The sequence below is a fragment of the Nycticebus coucang genome, chromosome 20 (assembly GCF_027406575.1).
Source record: "Nycticebus coucang isolate mNycCou1 chromosome 20, mNycCou1.pri, whole genome shotgun sequence".
Classification (NCBI taxonomy): domain Eukaryota; kingdom Metazoa; phylum Chordata; class Mammalia; order Primates; family Lorisidae; genus Nycticebus; species Nycticebus coucang.
The window spans coordinates 53,241,590-53,267,958 of record NC_069799.1 but is presented as its reverse complement, the minus strand read 5'-3'; the positions used below and the strand labels follow the sequence as shown (position 1 = coordinate 53,267,958).

General features: G+C 37.0%; 1 protein-coding gene across 1 annotated transcript in view; it reads right to left on the bottom strand.

Moving 5' to 3' along the window:
* The window catches only part of NEBL (nebulette), a 177,916-nt gene that overhangs the window by 112,128 nt on the left and 39,419 nt on the right, over positions 1 to 26,369 (bottom strand). The window contains exons 3-7 of the mRNA XM_053572933.1: positions 11,168 to 11,308; positions 8,771 to 9,147; positions 8,613 to 8,684; positions 2,538 to 2,642; positions 572 to 682 (exon numbers count right to left, since the gene is read on the bottom strand). Coding sequence (XP_053428908.1) covers positions 572 to 682; positions 2,538 to 2,642; positions 8,613 to 8,684; positions 8,771 to 8,851 — 369 coding nt within the window. The 5' untranslated portion in view covers positions 8,852 to 9,147; positions 11,168 to 11,308. The remainder of the gene's footprint in view (positions 1 to 571; positions 683 to 2,537; positions 2,643 to 8,612; positions 8,685 to 8,770; positions 9,148 to 11,167; positions 11,309 to 26,369) is intronic.

Sequence of the window (26,369 nt, the reverse complement as noted above, 5' to 3'; positions counted from 1 at the left end):
TATTTCTGGATTCAAAATGGGCTTACGTGGGGACAGTTCTTAAGTTCATCCCAAAATAGCCACTTGGACCTGACAGAGGCCCTTGTTGGTAGCCTGGAATATTCTACATGAAAAACGCAGTCCACAGACTGTGGAGAGGATATTCAGGATCCACCTGTCTGACTGACAAAGAACAGACGGGTGGATCCCAAATCAATGATTATCTCCTTATGTGACTTTTAACAAGCAATCAAAATGTTCCCCACTTAGGGATCCTGTGTTCAATCAGGGGATAGTTTAATTTAATTTACCATAAGAATTTCATCTATACAAGCTAACAATATTAAAATTTGCTCTATAAATAGCGTTGAATGAAAAACAGCATAAAGCAATCGACATAAAATTGCATGTCTGTTTCATTTTCTGAGATTTCACCAGCAACAACAGCATGTTAACCAGTTGCTCCCAACTTTCACTCAGTATTTAATTACCTTAGATTAAAAAATCTTTTATTAAAATAATAAACAACATACATCAGGTTATAGGGTTCATCTACATAATTATATAACGATTTGGGGAAACCACACCACACCTCACTCTGAAGCTGTGTAACTTCTCTTGCAAAAACACTGTCGATTGTGGCCGGCATTCGCTTATAGAGAGAGTTGGAAAGATCTGCCTTAATGGTGCCTTTATATTTTGCCTGGGAAGGGGAAGAAAAGAAAATAAACATTCCTTTATATATGCATATGTGTATATATATATATATATTTTTTTTTTTTTTTACTGTGAATATAAAAAGAAAATTCCTTCAGAAACAGAATTGATTTAAAAATCTGCAGAACATTTTAATTTTAGATGCTGGAGCTGACAAACATATTCCAAAGAGATAGAAATAAATCCAATTTATCACGGAGAAAGCCATGAATGAGATGTGCAGGAACATATTTCCTATTTTTCCACTCAAATCCAAGCAGTTTTCCAAATGCAAACCTATTTGTGTGTACTGACAGTTTCACGTTTAAAGAGGGAGCAAACAATCTGAGAACAATGACATTGGAGTTGTTCTAGAAAAGAGGAGCCGTGAACATCCACGGTCTGGGTAGAAAGTGAACATAATCGCCGGCATTCCTTGACTGAAATCTTCTCAGCCTTCTCCTGTTACACTAGGAGGTGGCAGGGCCTTTCCGTTTGTGTACCTTCCCACCCCAAATCTCCACTGTCCCTAAACCATCTCAGTCGTTACGGCAAACACAGACACGCATTGACCATTTCCTCCTGGGAAAATGAGATTCAAGGGAACACAGCAGATTGCCCACGTCTAATTCTGGCCCTGTAGTTAACTCCCTCAAGAAAAATATTCAATAATTGAGAACATCGAGACTTTCTCTGCACAGGAGAATTAACACAGCTCACACAGACAAGCAAAACCGTGTTCTTCCACACTGTGTAGATGAGTCCCCCATACCCTCCCACTCTGAGCTAGATGTGAGTGTTGATTTATTAGCCCATATCCTGTGCAAACCTTCTCTTCCCACACTCTTTGGATGCTTGGTACTTAATAAAAGAAAATGTACTGATTTCCCTCAAAATTGTTTCACCTTTGCAGAAATAACACCTTGCTCTTTCTCCCAACATCATTTACAAAACACTAGAGGTCAGTCATTTACAACACTTTTCTTCACTCTCTTTTTCAAATGGAGCCCTTCTAAGTGATCTAGTCACAGACCACAGTAATGCCTCATCACAGAAATCATTGTTACTGCTATGCTTGAAATGCAACATGAACTGTAGTCAGTCCTAAATGCCGTCGGAGAGAGACCACGTGATTTTTCAGCTGGAAAATGAATGTATTTCTCCCTCCGTGGTTTCTTAATAGGTATCTCTGGTGAACTGAATTTTATCCCGCTCAAAAATAGCTTATATTTACTTAAAACTGTTTATACAAGATAGCTCACATTTTATTGCAATCTGATAAATCTTACTTCTTTCCAAAATGATATTCAATAGTTTAATATGTCTGTTTGGAAAAAATATATATAATGGAACTTCTAAAATTAACTATTTTCCCCCTGGTTCTACTTACTGAATAAAAATAGTCCTTTCCAAGAGGATTTCAATATAAATAAGAAAGAGTCAAAATGTAGATTATACAATAAAACATATAAAGCATACGTAGTAAAATATATCCCTTTACGTGGATTAATACACCTAGGAGTAGATAATAATTAGATAATCATATACATATTACCCACATTCGACAGTGCTTTTGAAAACATTGTACTGTACTCCAATTCTATTTTTATTTTTATTTTTTTTTAAAACAACTCACATACATATTTATTTTTATTCATATATTTTCTTTTTTTATTTATTTTTATTTTTTTGGTTTTTGGCCGGGGCTAGGTTTGAACCCGCCACCTCCAGCATATGGGACTGGTGCCCTACTCCTTGAGCCACAGGCGCCACCCTGTACTCCAATTCTAATGCACACACTTTCATCTATAAAAATAGGAAAAGAAAAACATAAGCCAGTTTGCAAGTGCTCCATATCTTACCTCAGAAATAAAAGCGCCAACATTCTTTACGTGCTTTAGCATAGGTGTGTCGGTCACAAATGAACACTTGCCCTTAGATTTTTTGTATGCTTCTTTATAATGGATCTAAAAAAGAGAATAATTTACATAAGAAGAGAAAGGAGTAAAAGAATTCTAATGGCCTTTTTTGAAGGGAGAATCAAGATGAGAAAGTCCATTTTCCAAAGTAAATACGCAAATGGGAAATGATCCTCAGAGCAAGCCAAGCCAAATAAACAGAGCTCCAGTTCAGAACTGCAGAGGTGACAGGGCCTGGGGAAGACAGGCGGCTCGACAGACAAGCAAGGTCCAGTTATCTGAAGAGTCAACACCGGGGCTGTGAGGCCACAGAGGACGGGTTCTCTTCATCCAGTGTCGGCATCAAACGTGCGCCGTCTCACTCCCACCACTGTACTAGCTTTTGTTACTTGTAAGCCACTGGCCTTCACAGTTAAGCCTATGGCCAAACAGAAACACAGCTGCCTTCCTCAAGGAAGAAAATAAGTCACCCTGACAGATGTACTCAATTAAGAAGTGGCAGAAATGCAACAAATAGAGATTACTATTAGCGTTGTAATCAATACGTGCTTGATTTCAGAGGAAGGCCATGAGGGGCTAAGTTGTGGCCATGAGGGGCTTCTGTTACTAATTAATTCTTTCTGAATCATACTCATCCAATTGATGAGCTTCTCTCCCCAGCCTCCCTTCTCTCCCCACCCCTGTCTTTCCTCTTCTCCTCCTTGAAACAAGAGCAGAACCTGCCCAGAAAGCTTGCCCCTGGGTGGAGATCATTCCAGAATGCTCCCTGGCTGTGGACCAGCTGAATAGCAAGAGAAAGTCAGAGAGACCCTCCTGAGCATGCTCCATCTTCTCTCAAACTTTACAAGGAAAATAATTCGCTTCCTTCACCTTGGGGAATGGCCAGAGTTGTTAAGTCATTCTGGGGGAATGCCCCGCATGGACATGTGAGCCCAAAAGAAGTCAGAAAAAAACGTGGAGAAAGACCTAAAATGCAGTCCCACCATCACTCTGATTGCAGCTCAGTCTGAAGAACTGGGGAGGCAAAACTATGGCCGGTGGAGAAAACAGAGGTAGTCTGCTAAAAGTTCTATCACCCTGTAATAAAGCTGTGTTTATCTACCCAGGGCCATAAATACTTACGTAGAAACAAAGTCCTCCTACTTCAGATGAGAAATTACACGGTCTCCTTAATTATACCCAAAAGTGAAGTTAAACTGCATATACAGCCTAGCTCCCAGAGGACACGGCGACCAATGGACGTTACATGGAGATTCTTTACCGTACGCAAACCTGATCTGAGGGGTGTTCCTTGAGCTAAGGTAGAACCACACATATGAACAGATTCAATAAAATGATTTCAAAATGCTCTATTTCACTGCTGGGATTCTTACCTATCAGATGCCTGCCACATTAAACACTCGCTTTATGCATGAAATCAACATGAGAACATATTTATCTTATCTGAGCACTAAATTACTTTTTTTTCTTCTCAGAGATTAGCCATAATTTTAGGTTCCCGCAAATCACCCTCCTCAGTCGCTAGTAATTAAACTGTTAATGGCAGTATGATAAATAGTAGGCTATTTTGATCAGAAGGAGGGGACGAAAAAAGCATCGCTGTTATATAATTAAGTGTGAGAGAAAATAATCTATCATCAGGCTTAAGTTTGAGTCATTATTTTTATCTTTACCACCATCTTTCCCTCATCACATCCACATTCTTCACCACCCCTGGTATGTGCTCCAGCCTCCTGATAAAGTACAACATAAACAGAATGTTCAGGACGGCAGCCTGGATAAGGGTGAAGTATTTACTTCCTCTGCGAGGCAGGCACATAGTTCAGTCTTAATTGCAGACTCCATTTCTTTCTTAAGTCCTTCTTTATTAAAAAGATAGGGACATTTGTATCTTTAAATGTACAATGTGTTTTAAAATGCGAAGATCATTTTCTTATTCATATCATCCAATTCATTATAAATTACACATTGACTGTGTGTATCTGGGTACGATTTCTGAGAAACTGTATAATAGGAATGATATAAGCAAATGATCTTAAATTTTATGTAAATAATGTCACATTCATAGCCTTCCCATGCCAGGATGACAGGAAACGAGAGGGCAAAGGGTTTTGCCTCCATCCATGCTGCAAATCTTAGGTAAAACAAAAATCACTGAATAGATGGCTATTCCCTGTTACCAATCTTGTCTATGTCTTCCTTAACGTTGGATAGATGGCTGAGCTGGTCCCTTCTAACTAACAGAACCCAAATGTACTCATATTTATGACAGTAGTCAGGCTCCAACTCGCCCAACCCCAGGGGACAAATTGTTCTAAACCAGGCACAGTCGTGTTATTCTTTCTGGCTGGTGACTGGCCATGAGACACTTCTCTGCAGTGTTTCTAAGATAAAGGGAGAGGCTTTGCTCAGCCTTTTGACCCTTGGTCTTCTGAATTTTCCCTTCCCCAGTCACAGGGGGCAGCAGCAATAAGCCACCGCACTATGATGGCAGAGCAGAAGGAACTGACGGGCTCTGACAGCACCCACTGTACTGAGACTGAACTACTAACTTCCAGAATTGACGTGGGGGGTAGGGAGGGACCAAGCTGCTGCGTTAGGGAGCTCCTGTTCTTAGAGCCATCTGAACTCAACCAATACACAACCCAACGTATTTTCAAATTGGAAAATTAAAAGGGCAAAGCTGATTGACTTTCTGAACATTACAATGCCCCAAACATTCGCCTCTCCTTCGACCTTACCCACTTATCTCACAATGCCGCGACCATAATTAGGGCTAAATTAGTTCAGTATTGCTTCCTCCTCTTGGCAAATTTCTTTCAACAAGTACAAGATTAGTTAATAGCCGGAACTGGATGACAGATGGGGAAATGTTTGAGAAAATTTCCATTTATATGCATTCTTAACTGAAAGGATCTAAAAGTCTCTTCACAGGTGAAATCATACCAGTTAAATTCAGTTCTTCCTTCCAGTGGCTCCATCACTATTTGTTAACTGGGCTGCTTAGAGACAAAGTCATTCTTTCAGTTTTTCTGGGAATGCCCCAGCTTTCTCTGGAAGGAGATGTTTTCAGCATCGCAAGGATTACCCACAACAAATGATGCTTATTTGCCTGGAAAATAGTCTTCCTGCAACCATGCAAACGAGGGCCCTAAAAAGCTCCAAACCAAAACATTGAGTCAGAGGCTGCATGTAGATGCGGCCAGACTTGGTCTGCAGAAGGCTCTTTGTGTCTAATTTATAAGAAACATTCTGCCCTTTTTTCCCTTTTGCCCAATGTTTTTTAAGATTGTACTGTCAGAAGGCTTCTAGATTCATGATTCTGAATGCCCAATCAAGTGGATAGGTGTAACTGATTCAAGGAATTAATTAGATATTTGACTAACAGGACCAAATACCAAACACAGTACACAGGAGAAACAGAAAGTGTTCCATGGTTAATAGAAAAATAAAAGAGGCTGCTGCAGAGGGCTAGGCGTCCTTCAAGATGGGAAGTGAGTTACACACAGGGAAACCCTCTAATGTGGATAGAGCAAATGCAAAGCAGGAACGAAGGAACGAAGGAGGGAAGGAAGGAAGGGAAGGAAAGATGGGAAAGAAGGAAGGGAAGGAAGGGGAAAGGGAGGGAAGGGAAGGGGGATAGAGCAAATGTAAAGCAGGAACTAGGTGAGACATAAAGAAAGAGAGAGAGGAAGGAAGGAAGAGGAAGGGAAGGGAAGAGAAGAGGAGAAAAGAAAAAAAAAAGGGGGGGGAAATGCCTTCTATTGCTCCCCAAAGTGAAAACCTGTGGAGAATCTTTTGTATAACTTCTGAGGTGCCTGAGATAAAGCACATTTTCTTATTATTTATGAGAAAATGTGCTTTATCTTGGAAATTGCGTTCAAACATTAGCTTACTATTTTGTAGAATGAATGCTTATGAAGCTGACACAAGACCTTGATGGTTCCTTGACTTTTTGCTTGCTTTTCTGAACATTGTGAATATTACACATTTTTTTTCTAAATTATTCTAGCATATGCAAATTTCAATGGTATGAAACACCACTCTACTGGAAGAATTAATACATTACTTTAGTAATGTACCTGAGCTAAATGACTGAAGCTTTAGGGGTGCATAGAAACCACCATAATTTGTATAACATTTTGAAGTGAATTAAATATTTTTGAACATGCTTCTTCAACAGCCAGCGTTCTGTTTTTCAGATCAACACAAAGCACAATGGTTACTCTAAACTCCACATTTTCAAATTCACATAAAGTCATGCAAGCTGCAACTTCCCTGTCAAAATTACTGGCTGCCAAATTTATACCTGTTTCTTCAGCTGTACCTTTTGATACTTAGAATTTTAAAATTTCTGTAAAGTAGATTTTGTAAAATGTAATGTGTTCGCTGCCTTTGTGAAGCAGTATATAATTGTATAATTTCTGTGTGCAAACTGAATGCTTGGGCTTTCAATACAGTATTCATATAAAGCAATAAAAATGTTATAAAAAAATAAATAAATGATAATAAAGCTAAGATAAAGTGTGTGGAAATCCACAGTGTAGGATAACACAGCAGAGGTGAAAGAAAGGGCTTAGTGCTCAGGTCCTACTCCATCAGCTATAACTCTGTGACCCAGGCAAGGTGCTTCCCCTCTCTGCGCCTTGTCTCCCTACTCCTAAAATAGAAAGAACAGAACCCACCTCAGGAACCACAGTGCCTGGGACATAAAGCTTAACCGCCACCAATATTGCTACTGCCAGCACTGTTATCACTGTCATTTCATCACTAACGTTGCTGTTTACAAAGAACTTTCGCAGAAAAATAGCTAATGATTATTAAGTAACAGCACAAAGAAGTTCTTTAATTTAAATTTTCATTACATCCCATGCCAAGTATATATGGGAAGGGGTGTGATTTTCACCACCATCCTTTGGCTCTTTTCTGATAAACCAGAAGGGAACACAGCATCATCCATGAAATGTGATTGGATGGATACAAAGGTAAGTTACAAATGCAATAGTGAATAACAGCTGATATTTATTGAGGACTGACAGTGTTCCAGACAGCTTCCTCAGCATTTCAGACATGTTATTTAGTCTATACCCAAGGAACTAAGCCCAGCCGGCTTCTATAACCTTCCCAAGGTTACAGTTGAGTCAACCCGCACAAGTTGATTCAGAGGACATATTAGCACAGCACTCTGGCCGCCTAAGATTGACTTTCTTTGAAATAAATGTCTGTAAAATATTCCAATTGCTTTGCTTGTTAACAACAACAGAAACAACCAGTATTGCGCTCATGTCTCTAAGACACAGGTCCAAATTCACTTTATAGGAGCCATCTTTCTTTTCTACAAGCAATTCTCTTTCAACTGTTAATGAAGTTCATCTAAATTCTTATCCCAGTGAGCAATCATTTTCCTTACACTTCTAGAATTGTGGTTTACATACTGTAAATAGTTCCATAATTTTAAGAGTCTCTTCAAATATTAATATAAACCAATCCCAGTTACTGAAAAAGTCACAACTGAAATGCTCCTTTTCACGAAGACCATCATCTAGATCAGGGTTGTTAGCATGTAGTTCAGTAATCCCTCAATCCAAAACTGTAAATGATTATTATGAGCATGTAGGTATTATACGCATTTTCCTGGTTTGGGAAACAATTGCAGTCATGAGATTCTTCAAAAGGTCACCCAAAATGTTAAAAATCACTCATTTAGATAGAGAGCCTCCCTGGAGAAATTACATCATAATATTAAATTTAAAAGTCTTTGGGGTTCTCACAGAGAGGATGATTGCCTTATGATTTCATGCCAGAATGACAGCAAAATGCAGAAGAGAGGATTCTAGATTAAGAATGAGGAAACTCGTTCTGGCAGAAATTTTCTGTACAGGGGACCTTGGGGAAATCCGCTGAACATTTCTGGACCTAGTTCGACAGTCTGGAAAATAACTGTATTGGAAGAGATGGTTACATAACAGTACCACATGCACAAAGCAAAACAAGACAGAAATTACTTAAGCCACTTACGTCACTAATGAGTTTGGTGCATTTTCTGGCCAATTCCATGCGTAAGTCTTCTACAATAGGCTTAAAGAAGACCTGTTTGAAAAGAGGAAAAGAAATATTTTTCTCACCATCGACTCAGAGAAACACATACTGTTCTCAAGCAGTCCCCTCTCACTCACCTGGTCTTCTTCACTTTCTCCTTCCCCGGTTTTTTCCTCTTCAGTTCCATCTTTTACATCCTCTAATTCAGGGACCTTCATTTTTACCCTTTCGAAATATTTATATTTTTAAAATGTCCTCGAGCGGCACCTTTTTATGTATGAATACTGCGGTGCCCTTGAGAGCTCCGTGTCTCTGGTGCTCTGGCAGGAATGACCTTGTCCAAGCCTCATCTCTATTTAGCTCGCACTTCAGCCTCCTTATCTCAGAAGCATGTGAGTGAACAGAACAGGATCCCAGAGGTTTGCCAGGGCTAGCCTTGCATGTGGAAACGGCATTTTCTCAGGCAACATTTATGAACCTCCAAAGTCAACATTCTTTAAATTGGGTAAGAAATCTAAAAGGGAAAAATACATGTATCTTTCACTAATTCCATTCATTCATAAAACAGGTTGAAAAGGACTTCGAGATTCTGGGAGAACTACTCGATTATAACACTCAAGATATCATAGTCCAAAGCCTGTTATCTCAAAGATTCCTTGACTCCATCTAAATAAAGCTTTCAGTGGAATGTCGGACATATCTCTGACTTGGTATAGGGAATCTGGATCATTCAAACTCATTTCATTAACCTAAGTTAAATGCTTTATGAGACATACACGTACGTCTCACATCTTAAAAATTACTCACTCTATATTAGCTGATTAAAGGCTGGTAATTTAGTATGAAAAGCCCTTTAAACCACTTCAAAGAACCTATTCTGAATTAATTATGACTGCTAATCTTATATGGCTGAATATGGTATTATATTAAACTTAAACATCATTAAACATGAGAAGTTGCAGTTAACATACGCTGATATCATCTAAGAATTCTAGAAACACCACTTTAAAAATAATAATCATTCTTTCAAATTCTGTTCATTGTGTCAACTTTCACAAATTTGTTAATTATTTGTGTATATCTCAGTTTGTACCACACACTTGGAAACATCTGGAAGAATAAACTATCACAATATTTTATAATGTGATATGTGTCCCTGGTTATATGATCAAAAATGTATTTCTCTAAACAAATCCTTTAATGTCAATTTAGGCAGTTATAAGACTCTATACAACTCATGATTTATTAATTAGGTTGTTTAAATCCTTGGGGAAATTAATTTTGCCAAGCTATAGCATATCAGCGTAGGACAAAAAAATACCTTACAGTAAATAATAAAACTAATTATGGTGAATAATGTATTCATTCAAAATAATATATCATTCTAAGGAACCAAGTACAATATAATTTTGACATCAAATCTAGTTTTCAGATGGCACCCGTACCTCAGTGGGTAAGGGCGCCCAGCACATACAACCAAGGCTGGCAGGTTTGAACCCAGCCCAGGCCAACTAAAACAATAATGACAACTGCAACCAAAAAAAAATAGCTGGGCCCAGCTACTTGGGAGGCTGAGGCAAGAGAATCGCTTAAGCCCAAGAGTTTGAGGTTGCTGTGAGCTATGATGCCATGGCACTCTACCCTAGAGTGACAGCTTGAGACTCTGTCTCAAAAAAAAATCTAGTTTTCAATTTATTTTTTAAAATTGCCGTGGCCTTACCTAAACTGGAAATCTTGACAAGAAAAAAAAAATTCTGCACAGTCTTCATGTATAGGTTATTTCTTAAATTACGTCCCATGAGGCAAAAGTTACACAAAACATTTCTAGAGGACAAAGTAAGTTTCTTACGCAAGTATGTTTGGAAATCCTGTGCTAATCTCAGTCTCTGTCACTTCGACAAAGCACAGTGAGACATTAGAAGGGCTGAGAAGACCCTGAACCAAAAAACTTCCTCAGGTTTGCCTAACCCAGCATTCCACAAACGAGAACCCCGTCTCATCTAACCTAATCTAATCCAATTTAATCTATGTACCTTTATTAACAATACCCAATGCCCCAGAAAACTAACATTCTTCTGTGATATGTTACTTTTTATTTAGGGAAACATTTCTCCATTCTGACAAGGTGTTGTGTTCTGGAACAGTTGTCGGTCTTGTCACAAAACACTTTTGATACAGGCTAAATTAATGGTGTTATACACATTGCTTACCAGCAAGGTGCCAAAAACAATGGCCCCAAGTGTGCTGAACTTGGAAAGCTCAAGTCTAACATCATAGCCATGTCATGCCAGCCCAGGGTAGTGGATTTTACAAGGACATTCTTTGTACACTGTATTTGTGTACAAATGTGGATATGTGAATATGTGGACTGCTGAATGTTTCCTTCAAATCTTCTGTCAAAAGATTCAAATATTCTATAGAAAATCTATTACATTATCTTTATTTGTAAATAAGAAGGATCAATCTCTATCAATTTTCCTGGCAAACTTCTAGAAGTGTAGAGAGAAAATCTTGCCCAAACCACCAAGACACACCTTTTGGCTTGTGTTTGAAGTGACGAGCCTGATGTTGTTCAGGCTGAGTTCTATCTCCCGGGGTGAGTTAACTTCGTCAGGATTGAATGGTAATTATTTTCTCATTTCCCATCAATAAGTTCTTAAGGACTCTCCACTGTGCTGCAGGAAAATAAGCTGTTGAGATTTAAGGCACAAACTTTTGAAAGCAAAACCAAACACCACATTCGATGTGCATGTAGACATTCCATTTAAGATTTCATAATTGGAATTTTAAAGCCAGAGAAATCCTTAAGAAATCAGTATACCTAAAGCCCTTTTACAGACCACAAAATGAAGGCCATGAAAAATTACTATAATTAGTGTCTCATTTGCAAAGTTATTCCATGGAGTACTAGGATCAGAACCTAACTAGAGCCTGGTGTTTATTCACTCAGTAAATAAATGCTGTTATTTATTCCAGGTACGATGCTTGATGTTAGAGATAAATAAACACTTCATGCTAAGGTAGAAAATTTAAAAACTCATCATTCAGGACTTGCTGGATGAACTCTTTAATGGATTGTTCAGCAAGCTAGATACACTATGACTTTTAATTGAATGACTCTTTTTTTCTTTTACCTATAAGATAAAGTTCATGTAACATTTTCTCTGTAAAAGGTAAGGCCCTGTACTTTATTACAACAAAGTTCTCATTTCAATAGCTCTAAAATCTGACTTGGGGAGTAAGAAGAAAATGTTCTTCACGGATAGCTATCATGTTTCAAAATTCCCTATCAATTTTGCTTAAACCAAGTTCAATGTTGTATTTTAAAACATGTTTTCACCCTGGGGAACTACAAAAGGAAATATTTGTGTAGTTGTTAATCCCTTTTTCTTATTAAGTGCTTCATTTATCTTGTCTACCTTTTTTGCGTTAGTCCTTAACCTATGCCTATAGAATGAGACCAAAATGGGAATCACATCACTTATGGCTGGACCCTCTGTGCAGGTCTAGCGTTCCCATACCCTCTGATGCAAATCATTTTATCCTTCTCCGTCTCTAATTCTCCACAGTTAAACAGAAAAACTGAATTGCTGAAAGTTAATAAAAGGAAAGCACTTCAAAAAGATTTTTCAACTACCCAACAAAGGTACACAGTTACAGGAAAAGCATTTGATGCCAAAGGGTCTTCTCATTTGAAAAGGTGAGACTCTTGCCATCAATTTCATTTTTTTCTAGACAGTCTCACTGTATGCCCTAGGTAGAGTGCTGTGCTGTCATAGCTCACAGGCAACCTCAAACTCTTGGGCTCAAGCGATCCTCTTGCCTCAGCCTCCCAAGTAGCTGGGACCACTGGCACCTGCTACAACCCACAGCTAATTTTAGGCGGGTTTCCCCTATTTTTAGTACAGACATCATCTTACTATTGCTCAGGGTGATCTCAAACTCCTGAGCTCAAGCAATCCATGTCCACCTCCCAGAGCGCTAGGATTACAGGCGTCAATATCTTTATAAAGGCAAGAAGGGCTCCTCCAAGATACTGCAGAAATCTTCCGATCTTTTGATAGTTTGATGTTTCCATGTTAGCAAATACAACACCATAGCAACTGTGGAGTGAGTAATTCAAGCCCCTGAGGACACAGCTCTGGGCCAAGGGAACACCCTTGTCCCACCATCTCAAGTCAAATAGTGCATGTCTGTCTTCAGCTTCCTTTAGGTCACAAGCAACAAGAACCTCACGTTTTCATACATATGTCACTTTTTTCTTCTTTTTCTTTTTTTTTCATAGTGATAGAACACATGCTTTTCCCAAACATGGTTGAAAATGACTTCCAACTAAAAATCCACAAGAAATAATTGAAATCAATCAAGATCTAGTTCTGGGTTGAGAAAAGCCTAACCAATCTTTTATTTTGAAAACTAACTCAGTGTTTCTTCTTAGGAAATATTCATCCTAAATGGTTAGGTGAGAGAGGAACTAGATCGCCTGGTTTTTTTCCTGCCTTGATAATTTTTTCAGTCACCTATTGGTTATTGCTTCTTTTTTTATGGCTATCTTTCACAAGGTTCTTGCCCCTCAGCTGAATCTTCAGCTATTTTCCTTTTGCTTCCCATATTTACTCATCATTTGGCATCGGCCCAAAAGAGAACTTGACTAATAGAGAAAGAGGAAGGAATAGCTTCAGAAAACAAGACATATAAACACTCTAGGGCATTTTTCCTTCTTTATAAAAGAGCTCTACTTCGCACTTGCCCAGTTTATTTTTACAATTTATACTCATTAATATATCTTCTCCTTTTTAATGGCTCTTTGTTAATCAGAAACCAAAAGAATACAAAGACTTGAATAACTGCCCTCATTACCAATGATGCTATTAAAATAAGATCTCCTAGAGTATTTCTTCATATTTATAGAGCCCTTTCCACTAATGTAGATCCCACTCAAAATGAGAACTACTTATCTAGATGGCTCTTACAGGAAGAGAAGAACAAGAAACTGAAAATAATTTGGAACACAACTCCCTGGTTGGGTGTAGTTAAGATGCCAAAATTAAAACTGTGTACTGCTCTTATTGAGAGAGGGGAAAGGCATTCTCATTCACTGTCTACATTAACACAAGTACCCCGTGAACTAAAGATTTAGGTTAAATTTGCAACTTACTCGAGATATTGGTTCAGTTGTCATAACATTGAAGCCAATACTGTAATTACCCCAGTAATCCACACTACAGAGAAAAGCCCAAGGTTTGAGTGGTCTGTATTGAGTGGTCTAATAACCAGAACCAAAAGGCAGAATCAAAGAGCTTTACTACCACAAAAAGGTATCCCTTTCCTAAAGCTTTGTGTGAGGTATGTCAGGGATAATTGTACAAGACTTTAAAATTAACACATGCAAAAAAGTTACTGGCTGTCTCATCCAGTACCCTATAGACTATGTTGTTTTTTCATGGCCTCGGAACTACTTTACAATTCCATAAATTGTTAAAAACTGACAACAGTGCAAATGATTCTTATTTATAGAAATGAAAATTACAGTGGTTCCCCCTTATCCATGGGGGAGAAGTTCAGAGACCCCCAGTGGATGCTTCAAATCATGAACAGTACCAGACTCCATACCTACCAACAGGGGAACCTCTGTAAGTTGACCACCCAAGGGACTGTAATGAACTGGTCAACATACAGAGGTGGTCAACATAAGGCACTAGGGCTACTGTACTGATGCGCACATATGGTGCATGTCCAGTCTATGAAGATCAGATCAGCTTAGGAAGGTGGTTAATGCAGGGAGTGGGTCAGCTATGGAGGTTCTACGGCATATATGTTCCTATATATACATACCAGATAAAGCTTAATTTATGAACTGGGCACAGTAAAAGATTAACCATAATAACTAATAACAGAACAATTATAACATACTATAAAAAAGGTTACATGAATGTGATTTCAATCTCTCTCTCTCAAAATATCTCATGGTACTGTATTCACCTAGTTTCAGACTGTAGTAACTGAAATCCTCTGAAAGCAGAACTTTACAGAAGAGGGGACTACTGTAATCTTGTCCTGAGAAAAGCAATTCTGTATTGCCCTGCAGACAGACATGTTTTGCATCTATGTGTAAATGCAGCTCAGCATTTCTCATTTACCTGTGGGTCTTCAAATTCACCTTTGAACTAATTGGAACATCTTACCAGTGTCCTAATTTATTAATTAGTTAAAATCTTTGAAATGCCTTTATGTTTTATGAGAGTCATGATTTTAGTCTATTTTTAAAAATCCTTTAACAGATGAGAATGATTTAACTATCCTCATTTCTTTCTTTAATATTCAGCAGAAACAGAATGGAAAAAAAAAAGCTTTATTGGAGAAAGTTCTCTCAATTGTAAAATAGAGCTGTAAAAAAAATTGGCATTTATTGAAATCAGCTTTTTGTTTTGTTTTCGAGTCTGATTTCAAATGCCACATGTGTGCCTGCAAACGGCGTACATGTATGTTCACACACACACACCCCCACACACGCAGAGTTAATTCATCACAGCTGCCAGTTCTCGCGCGAAAGTATAAAAGGCTTCAATAAATGCAAAGACTTAATTACTTCTCACATCTGGAAGAACTTGAGTATGTGAGTAGATTTATTGAAGAAGCTCTTTGCTTGGCTGTCAACACCGTATCAAGAGCCAGAAAGAAAGCCGGCTTGATCACTCTTGGCAATTCTTTAACCCATTCAGAGAGAGATGATCTACCAATCAATTCATAACATGTCCTGTTTACGTGATTTATGAATTTTAGGAAAACACAGTAACGTAAATAATTTCCTACTCATTTATGGAGAAAAGCTGTTTTTGTCATGTTTCCAAGAGGAAAAAAAGTCATACACCAAAACATAGAAATAATAAGAAATTCCTTATATTCAGAGTAACAAAGGAAAAGGCTTCGGGGGAGGAGGGTTGGAGAGTAAATTAAGAACAGCCATTAGAACAGTAACTTATATAAACACTTGCAAACTAGACCACTGGACGCTGTTTGGAGAAAGCCTAATAATGTTTCTAAAAGGAAGTAGGAGAGTTTTATAAAGTCATAGCAAAAAGATTCAGCAGTAAGTAAGCACGGGATGGGCAGATCTCCCACAGAAAAGGGTATTTGAGCTGGAATTAGGCAAAGTGATGGAGTCTACAGAAGGTGTCCAAAGAGCCTTTGAGGAGACTCAGAGACAAGAGTCAGAGGGACCAAAAGTGCATTGTCACTGAGGTATATAAGAGGAAAAAGAACAAGTGTGGGGTACCCAACAACAGCCAGGGACACCAGCCAGGGAAGAGCTCCATGAAGTCAACGCATGGAAATCGCTTATCCTAACACAGAAAGCTTAAGTTAGTGTGAACCATGAACCCTTTACCAATAACACAGTTCTAATCAATTAACTGTGGAAGCAGGAGCTTTACAGCGACTCTGTTCTCTTAATATGCCTGGAACTTAATTTTCACCCCTTCATGTTATCATTAGCTAATTGAAATACTCTTGTGTATCTGGATTTTATGAAAATTCTTAGCAAACAAAGTAGTTCCAGATTTATTGGTGTACTGAAGAGAAATATTTAAGGGAAATCACTTGCATCATACAGACCCAGACAGAAACGGAATTTATGTCAAATGTATTTATAATATGTCATGCTTTTACATTTCTATAATTGCAATGCTATCATTGAAATGCCTCTTGTTTTCTACTCTTTACTAAATAAGCAAGGTCAATGTTTCCACGTGAACAATAAGCATTAAGTTCCTAACACCTATGTTCACCAAGGATTTCTTCTATCCCAGAGTTATGATTTCATCCCACTTTAAGCCAGAGAAAATAATACAGTGATGCTCACAAGTTTGTAACTTTTGAAACACTAATTCCTGAGCCTTATTCCAATTATTTCCATGGAGGTTTCTTTCCGATGTAACCCAAAATATAATATCAAAGTAAAATCATAATTAAAGTAAATACATCATTAAAATAGCTATGAAGTTAGTGGATGCTTTAAAAACAATTGATACCCTCTGAACAGTGAGAAGTAGTTTAACATACCTGGGTGGTAATTTCTCTCTGAGGATTTTATCTTTGTCATTATTTGTCTGGGGGCAGGTGTGTGTGTGTGTTTTATTCACTCACTTAACAAATTTTCTTTCATGCATTCCATCGGCCAGGCACTTATTTAAATCTCTTCAGGGGATCAATGAACAAAACCAAAACCAACAAAAATCTCTGGTCATCTCTCCTATTTCAATCATATATCCATTCATCAAATGTCTATGAGAATCAACTGTGTACCATGCATTGCTCTAAGATTTTTTTTTTTTTATAGACAGAGTTTCATTTTGTTGCCCTAGGTAGAGTGTCCTGGCCTCATAGCTCACAGCTATCTCAAACTCTTGGGCTCAAGCAATAGCCTCTTGCCTCAGCCTCCCAGGTAGCTGGGACTACAGGCGCCCACCCCAGAGCCAGGCTAATACTTGTATTTTTAGTAGAGATGGGATCTCATTCTTGCCCACGCTGATCTCAAACTCCTGAGCTCAAGCAATCCACCTGCCTCAGCCTCCCAGAGTGCTAGGATGACAGACATGAACCACCTCTCCTGGCCCTTATTTTGTATTTTTTCATACCAAGTCTTTGAAACTCAGTACATTCTGAATTCACACTTAATAACAAGTCTTAACTCAGATGAGCCACAATTTAACTGTTCAGTTGTTAGATGTGAGCAGTGGCTGCCACAGAGAGCACTCAGCTCTACAGTAATGATGTAAGGCCAGAAATCATTAACTATATTTCAATTTGATCACATATACCTTAAACATGAAAAAATAAATTTAAAATTAAACCTAAGATGATGATTTCAGAATCCTAATAAGCAAGCAATAAAATCTGCAACCTATTTTACTTGCTAGATCTACTTAAATCAGTCTTCTATATGGAAATGTATTTTATGAAAGGTTTTAATTTTTATTATAAATAATGAACTATTTATATTATGTTTTAATTAAGCTCACCAAAGATGTATTTTTAAAATGCTATCTTGTTTCATTAATGAAATAATATATTTAACAGCCCAGCAGTTTTCAGGAGAAATATTAACTCTTTAAATCTCTACCTTAAATAGCAAAAATTCCTAGCAGTGAAATATCTTTCATTAATAATACCATTTTTAGCTCATATAACCAAATTTAAACCACACAAGCAATTTATTCATGAATTCAGCTCGGTAAATCCTTTTAAACCATGTTGTAAAGCAGTGTAACTGTAGAGTATATGAGTTTTTTACTGAAATGAGATTTTTCTATTTGAAAAAAAGTTTAAATTTTCAAATACTCAACACAAAAGATGTTGAACAATGAGGGAAAACACAGCGTTTCTGGGTTCTGTTCCACAGTAGACTCAGTTTCTCTCCTTGATAGAATGACCAAAATGGACACACCTTTCACCATTAACTAAGATAGACTCTCACTGGATTAAAGATTTAAACTTAAAGCATGAAACTATAAAAATACTAGAAGAGAGTGCAGGGAAAACGGTCTGGGCGAGTATTTTATGAGGCGGACCCCCCGGGCAATTGAAGCAGCTTCAAAAATACACTTCTGGGACCTGATCAAACTAAAAAGCTTCTTCACAGCCAAGAACACAGTAAGTAAATCAAGCAAACAGCGCTCAGAATGGGAGAAGATATTTGCAGGTTATGTCTTCGACAAAGGTTTAATAACCAGAATCCACAGAGAACTCAAACGTATAAGCAAGAAAAGAACAAGTGATCCCATCGCAGGCTGGGCAAGGGACTTGAAGAGAAACTTCTCTGAAGAAGACAGGCGCACGGCCTACAGACATATGAAAAAATGCTCCTCATCTTTAATCATCAGAGAAATACAAATCAAAACTACTTTGAGATATCATCTAACTCCAGTAAGATTAGCCCATATCACAAAATCCCAAGACCAGAGATGTTGGCATGGATGTGGAGAAAAGGCAACACTTCTACACTGCTGGTGGGAATGCAAAGTAATACTTTCCTTCTGGAAAGATGTTTGGAGAACACTTAGAGATCTAATAATAGATCTGCCATTCAATCCTATAATTCCTCTACTAGGTATATACCCAGAAGACCAAAAATCACAACATAACAAAGATATTTGTACCAGAATGTTTATTGCAGCCCAATTCATAATTGCTAAGTCATGGAAAAAGCCCAAGTGCCCATCGATCCATGAATGGATTAATAAATTGTGGTATATGTACACCATGGAATATTACGCAGCCTTAAAAAAGATGGAGACTTTACCTCTTTCATGTTTACATGGATGGAGCTGGAACATATTCTTCTTAGTAAAGTATCTCAAGAATGGAAGAAAAAGTATCCAATGTACTCAGCCCTACTATGAAACTAATCTATGGCTTTCACATGAAACTATAACCCAGTTATAACCTAAGAATAGGGGGAAGGGGGAATGGGAGGGGGGCGGAGAGAGGGTTATTGGTGGGATTACACCTGCAGTGCATCTTACAAGGGTACATGTGAAACTTAGTAAATGTAGAATGTAAATGTCTTAACACAATAACTAAGAAAATGCCAGGAAGGCTATATTAACCAGTGTGATAAAAATGTGTCAAACGGTCTATAAAACCAGTGTATGGTGCCCCATAATCGCATTAATGTACACAGCTATGATTTAATTAAAAAAAATTTTCTGTTATCCCTCATCCAAGTTCTGCTGAAAATTATGGAGAAAGATGAAAGCTTGTATAAAAGTGGAGGGAGGCAGTCAAGAACTCTCGGAAGTTCCTGAAGTCTCTACTGATCCCTGCCAGACACCAGGAGAGGACGCAGGATGACCGCTGCACACCAATCACTCCACTGTACCTTAAAATATTTGAAAAATAACATCTATACAAAAGAAATGGTGCTTTTATATACTTTGCACTGAAAATGGAGATTTTGTTTAACAATATGGATAATTTTTAAAATGTAAGTTCTCTATTCATGCCTTGTAAACCTAACCACTTTAAAAAGCAAGATAAGCTACCTTAAGGTTTTTTATGAAAAACGGCCTGAAAAAGTAAATTTCAAAGTAAATTTTGCTTATATTCTCATTGTCTTTTTTGTGTCAAAATTTTTAACTAAATGTAAAGTTTGCTGAAAAGGAGATATTTTTCCCTTCAACAATTCTTTACAGTATTTATATTACTTTGTCAAGTTAGGGAAAGCTCATATTAATTTGGTAAACAGCTAAGTTGTATTATTCAAGTTCAAATAAAGTATTCGTAAGAAAGGGTTTTCTTAAATTTATAATAGCTTTATATTTTCTTAAAAAAAACCTTACTAAAAGTTTTTTTTTTTAAGATTATGTGATTGCCCAGATAATTAAATGTGCACAATTCACAATACAAAAATTTCTATAAAAGGGTAAATTATTTATATTATAAAAATCTGATCTTCCGGGATAGAGTTACAGAAAATTTTATAATAAAGAAAATTATACACAATTTTATGCTTCGACTAGTTCTTTAACTGATCTATTTTTTATACTCAGCATATATTAATTTTTGTTTCACTTTTCCAAAACACAGCAAGGGCAAATGTCCTGTTTTAAATAACCTACTTTTGTTTAAATATTCTAAGATTAAAATGTTTATATTAAAAGGACTGAATGTTTTTCAAAATATCATCAAAAATGTATCTTTTAAAGTATTATTATAGGCTTTTATGATGTTTGTATTTCAGAGATTGTACCAGTGATTATATTTGGAGCCATGATTTGTCAAAGATAACAAGTGACTCATGAACTATTTAATAACTTGAGCTTCTGCTCAAGTTCTTTTATGTTATGCTGAAAAAAACAAAACTGACGTGTGAACCACTATGAGGTTATAATCTATAATGAACTTGTAGCAGAATTTTATTCCATTTTCTGACCTAGCAAAAACACTACAACTGACCAAACGTGCATAACTAAGGATAGAAGACATTTGGAGCCAGCTGGATCTTCACCAAATTAGCCACAGTCACAGAAATACTGTTTGGAAACTGGTGAGAATGGGAAATGGACAGAGAGCCACACAAAGAGCTGTCCAAAGACCTGGGTTCGAAATCCTCACTCTACAAAACAAGACCAATCTTTCTAGTTCTAAGATTGCATTATTACCACATCCATCCATTTACCTACTAATCACCATGCTACAGGTTCAAAAATGAAAATCTCATCTATTTATAAATTATTTTGTCAACCTTCCCCCTTTTATGTTTGGAGTTTTTTTGTGTGTATTTGTTTGGGCCAACGGGGAATAGAAACAACCTGTTTGAGCAACCGCCACCATGTTATGACCTTTATATATCTTATTTCATGGAATACTCAAACTCTCTGGAAGGTAAATACCACTGGGACCCCCAAACTTAAGCTCAAAAGTGGCATCAATAGACCTTGAACTGAGATATTGTATATGTTCTATACGTATCAACTGACCATATACACCTGTTATCTGTATTTAATACTGTGATAGTATATGGCTAAAATCCACTTTTTATAACTCCTTCTGTATTATGACTACAGTTGAAAACCTAACCAGATATGACTGAATGGCTAAAAAAGTATAGAACATTTATTCCCATATATGTCAAAATAGTTTTAATTGTTATAAAACCATGGCCATTAAACAACAACAAGGACATTCTCATGGTCTAGTTTGAAAACTATAGCATTTAACTCAAGCACATATATGTAACAAACTATAAGTGGATTCCATATGCACATAAAATCGGGATGTATTCCCAAGACATGAGAAATCGTCAGTGGTGTAGCTATGCTTAGTGTATTCATGGCTATGTGTTCCAAAATCGATATAAACATAATCAGTGGGAAATTAAATTCTGATAGAGCCAAGAGTATGGCTTTGAAAAGCTTTTAAGCATTTATCTCCACAATGATCTCATGAGGAGTTCAAGCTTGCTTTTGAAGCAACAACACCGTCCAAAGCTCTAAAAAGCAGATATTTATCACAATCTGTTGCAAAAATTTCTTGGCAGTTTGACTCCATATAAGAAAAATAAGTTTCCATGTCATCACAAATGGGAAAAGAAATTGTTATCTTAAACCTTACCTTTCTTTATCCTCCCATTTAATTAATATTCTCTCTCTTAAGGTTATAATAACTTTTTATTATTCTTTGTACTAACAGTGTTTTCATTTTTTTGCAAATAATGGAAATGTGAAAAATTAAAAATTAATTTTTAAAAAGAAACCAGATGACGCACACTACATCTTATATTCTGTTTCATATCTTCAGAAGTATTACCATCTCCGAAAGGAATGCTTACAGGCTGTGGCTTAGAATAAGAGCAAATCAATGGCATTGGTATGTTTGGAATACAAAGCAATACTGCTTGTACGTATGTTATGTGCAATATTTGATTTATAATATCGGTATTTGAACTACTATGTAGAAATCATTTGGTAAGTATTGCAAGAAAGAAAAAACTGAATAAAATCCTAGCCTTTCATACTGAAGGCTCTCAGAATCTATCAGTAGAAACAAAGCAATTTGAGAATAGAGTCATCAGAGAATTAAAGAGTGTTGGGAGGGCTTGGAGGGCAGAGAAAAGCCCAACCATCAGGAAGACTCGAGTTTCATGAATGTTGCGTTTGCTGGGCACATGATGAAGGTGAGTCAGTTCTTCGGAAGAAAAGGAGGCTGGAAGACACATCACATATAAGGACTAGAAAACAGCGATAGTATGGTGACTGTGTGAAATAAACAAGTCCAGCATGGCACCGGGAAGGTGTAGGAAAAGAGTCCCAGGAAAGGCACAATGGAGACAGCTTAAAATGTCAAATTACTAACTACATATATAATTCAATCAGAAATCTTAAGTCTCAGTGTTTTAAGTAGAGGACTAACACACAAATCCAATATAGAAAGATTAATCTAGTTGTAACGTAGGTAGGATATGGTGAAATGGAAAGAACAAGGAAATCAGAAGATGTCTACAAAATAGTCTAGGCAAGAGATGAAGACCTAAGCCAGGGTCATGAAAATGGTTCAAGATCTGAGAGACAGAAAACGTGTGGACTGAGCGACAGGTAAGATGTGAAGAATGAGAAGAGAAAGGTCACAATGAGGTACTGTGAGTGGTTTTGAAAAGAAGGGGAAATACGGAGTCTAAGAGTTGTGCAGGTGGAGATACACACAGAGGTCTTGATTAAAGCACCGACTAGGCTTAGAGAAAGGGGTCAGAATTCAGACAGCCATGGGCGATTCTTGGAGCAAGTAAACAGAATAATTTTCAAAGCCATTTCCTAAAGAAAAACACTTATTACTCCTTCCTAAAAAATACTGCTGATCCTTCGTGTTGTACATAGGAAAGGGTACACTCCTAAAACAAGGTCTCCTATGAGACAAAAATTCTCTCTTCTGTTTTCTTAATAATCATGCTTCGTTAAAAATATTTATCAAGAGGTCATTATGTGGATTAGGAACTTGGAATACACAAAAGTTTATTATCTCCATTAAGCAGCTTTTAAAATCTTTTATATATTCTTACCTGGTGATAAAAATGACAATTGTTTCTGGTTTACTAGAAATAAAAAAAATCACACACACACAAAAAAAACAAGTGTTTGAAACACTAAATTCAGAAATAGTTGAATTCTACCAATTTTTTTTCCAGCATCAGTGGCTTGATTTTTTGATCAATATCAATAACATATTAACTTTATCACATGAATAGATTTCCTAATATTGAAGCACCCTTGCATTCCCAGGCTAACGACTACTTGCTTGTGGTAGATTGTTCTTTGAATGATTAAGGTCTTATAGCATTTGTTTACGTGATATGTATGTGACAATGAACATTTATGTCCATGAACTAGAGACTTTTGTGTTCAAGAACTGGAGTTTACTTTTTGAGGCTGTTCACCTTTTTATACCCTATGCCAATTTTTGTACCTTTGAAATGGTCATTCTAGAAAATAGGATAGATTCATTGATAAAACTACAGCAGACATGTCAATACATTTACCCACCTGGGCCAAAGTACACACAGGCCCAAACTGTTCTGAGCAGACTATGAATCACATGCCTTTACTATCCAGCTACAGATAATCAGACCAAGGCAGGCCCTGCTCTTGAAAAGAGAAAGAGCATTCATCACTTAGTGACCAGTAAGGATGTGTTTTATGAGTCTGAGCCAAGAGGCACTTAGATAATTAGCTGGTGGTCACTGCTGGAGATGGCCAGGTGACCTCGGGGGGGGGGGGGGCTATTTTTCAACCATATGCAGATAAGCCAGCTCAAAAAAAATCCTCTATTCAGAGAAAAGTAGAGACAAAGAATCATAGAAATCCTTAAAAACACAGAGGAGAGATTTACTTTCTAGTAACTTCTCGGTTCCCATGAAGTCCTGGCTTACTTGTTAAAATAGTTTTCTGTAAGATTACCTAATACCCTTCCTATGAATCCTTTTTTTCCTTAGTCATTCCTTGGAACAAAACATCCCTAATGCAATATTTATCAGGGCTAGGATCCTTTTATACAGCTAATCTTCGAATAACGTTGTTCAATGCTTTCCTTCATTATTATTATTCAAGTTTTTTCCTAATTCCTCTTAAGTCAGCATTGGTAGTTTATACATGACTGTTAAAAATCCTTCTCTCAGCAGAGAGAGGGGAGGAGGCAGGGGCTGGGGCCTTGGTGTGTGCCACACCTTTTGGGGGCAAGACACAATTGCAAGAGGGACTTTACCTAACAAATGCAATCAGTGCAACCTGGCTTATTGTACCCTAGATGAATCCCTAACAATTTAAAAAAAAAATTTCTTTTCCCCAGGTAAAAACCCTTCTCTCTTACATTTTCCAGGTTTATTAACATAATGTCCTTTGTGGTTTTTTAATTTAATGACAACCTAATCAGATTCTGAACTAGAGGTAACTCTTCACCCAGACAGATGTCCAAACTTAAAAGAAATTGATGAGAGAGTTAAAAACAAAAAAAAAACTGGAAATGGAAATTGAAAATAAGATAATTTTAATATCAAATTCAATATATGAGTGTACTAGTTCTCAAGACTTCTTTTTCATACATTTTCTTAGTAAAAGTGTTTTAGGATAGTCCAGATCAGTGACCTAATGCAGAGAAATAGATGAACCCTTCATTACAATAACATATCACCAACAATAATTTCAGACAGACACAAAGCACCAGGCTCTGAAATTTTTAAGACTGATGTTTTAAATCAGATCTGGAAGCCAACAGAACATATTTATATCCAGGTACTAAGTGAACGTCTATTTAAAACGTAACTGTTAAAATTTACTTCCAAATGTTGTACAGCACAGTAAGATACAAAAGACTGTCTTTCTATGATGAAACCTTATTAACAACATCAGTCCTCATTGAAGAAATAGTCTTTTATTTCCTAAGTGAGAAGTAAAACACAATGAATCATAAAGTGACTAACCAGTGTTCCAGTTTAACTAGATGTTTGATGAAGGAAGAACACTAAATATCAGGACTCTGGAACTATGATGAGAAGCGTGGCTTACAGAGCTCCCAGCATCTTATGCTATACAGTCTTGAAATATGACTATACCTGGCAAACCACAAATAGGGTAGAGAAGGGGAAATACCATAGAAGCAAATCATTCATTTAAAAGTTCAATAGTCAGGGACAGGAGCAGTGGCTCATCAGGGCCTGTAATCCTAGCACTCTGGGAGGCTGAGGTGGGTGAATTGCCTGAGCTCAGGTATTCCAGATAAGCCAAGCAAAAGTGAGACCGGGTTATAGCTTTCATGTGAGAGCCCCAAATTAGTTTCATAGTAGGGCTGAGTACATTGGGTGCATCTTACAGGGGTATTTGCGAAACTTGGTAGATGTAGAATGTAAAGGTTTTGGCACAGTAACTGAGATAACGCCGGAAAGGCTATGTTAACCACTGTGATAAAAATGTGTCAAATGGTCTATGAAGCGAGTGTATGATGCCCCATGATCATATCAATGTATACAGTTATGATTTAATAAAAAAAAAAAAAAAGTGAGACCGCATCTCTAAACAATAGCTGGGCATTATAGTGGGTGCCTGTAGTCCCACTACTTGGGAGGCTGAGACAAGAGGATCACTTGAGTCCAAGAGTTTGAGGTTGCTGTGAGCTGTGATGCCAAAGCACTCTACACAGGGTGACAGAAGGAGACTTTGTCTCAAAATAAATGAATTTATTAATGAATTAAATAAAAGTTCAATAGTTTAAAAATGTCAGAATATTTAAAGTTCTATTATAAAATCTTTCTTGTGTAGCTCTGAAGAAAATGACTTAACTTTCAAATGCTCTTTCAATTAAAAGGTATAAAATGGGTCCCCAACTGATACTCCTTCTTGCAACAAGCTGTTTTATACTTTAGATCCCTCTCATGGTAAAGACTGGTAAAAATTCCTTTTCAAATACTATGTATAGTGTGTTGACATATAATAAAAATCCTTCGATTTTTAGAACATTTCTAACTTTGGCAAATTCTAAAATTCAAGAAAGAAAACTTACTGAACACGTATATATAATTTATAGTAAATATAAAACACAAATATATAAAAGTTCAGACTTTTATTTACTGGAAGTAACTGTATAGTGAAAAAAGACACTGTGCACTCAATTTTAACACTCCTGAAGACAGAGCTACACCTGGGTTAATCTATTATTTCACGCCTGCCTAGCTCAAAGCTGGTAAGAGTATTA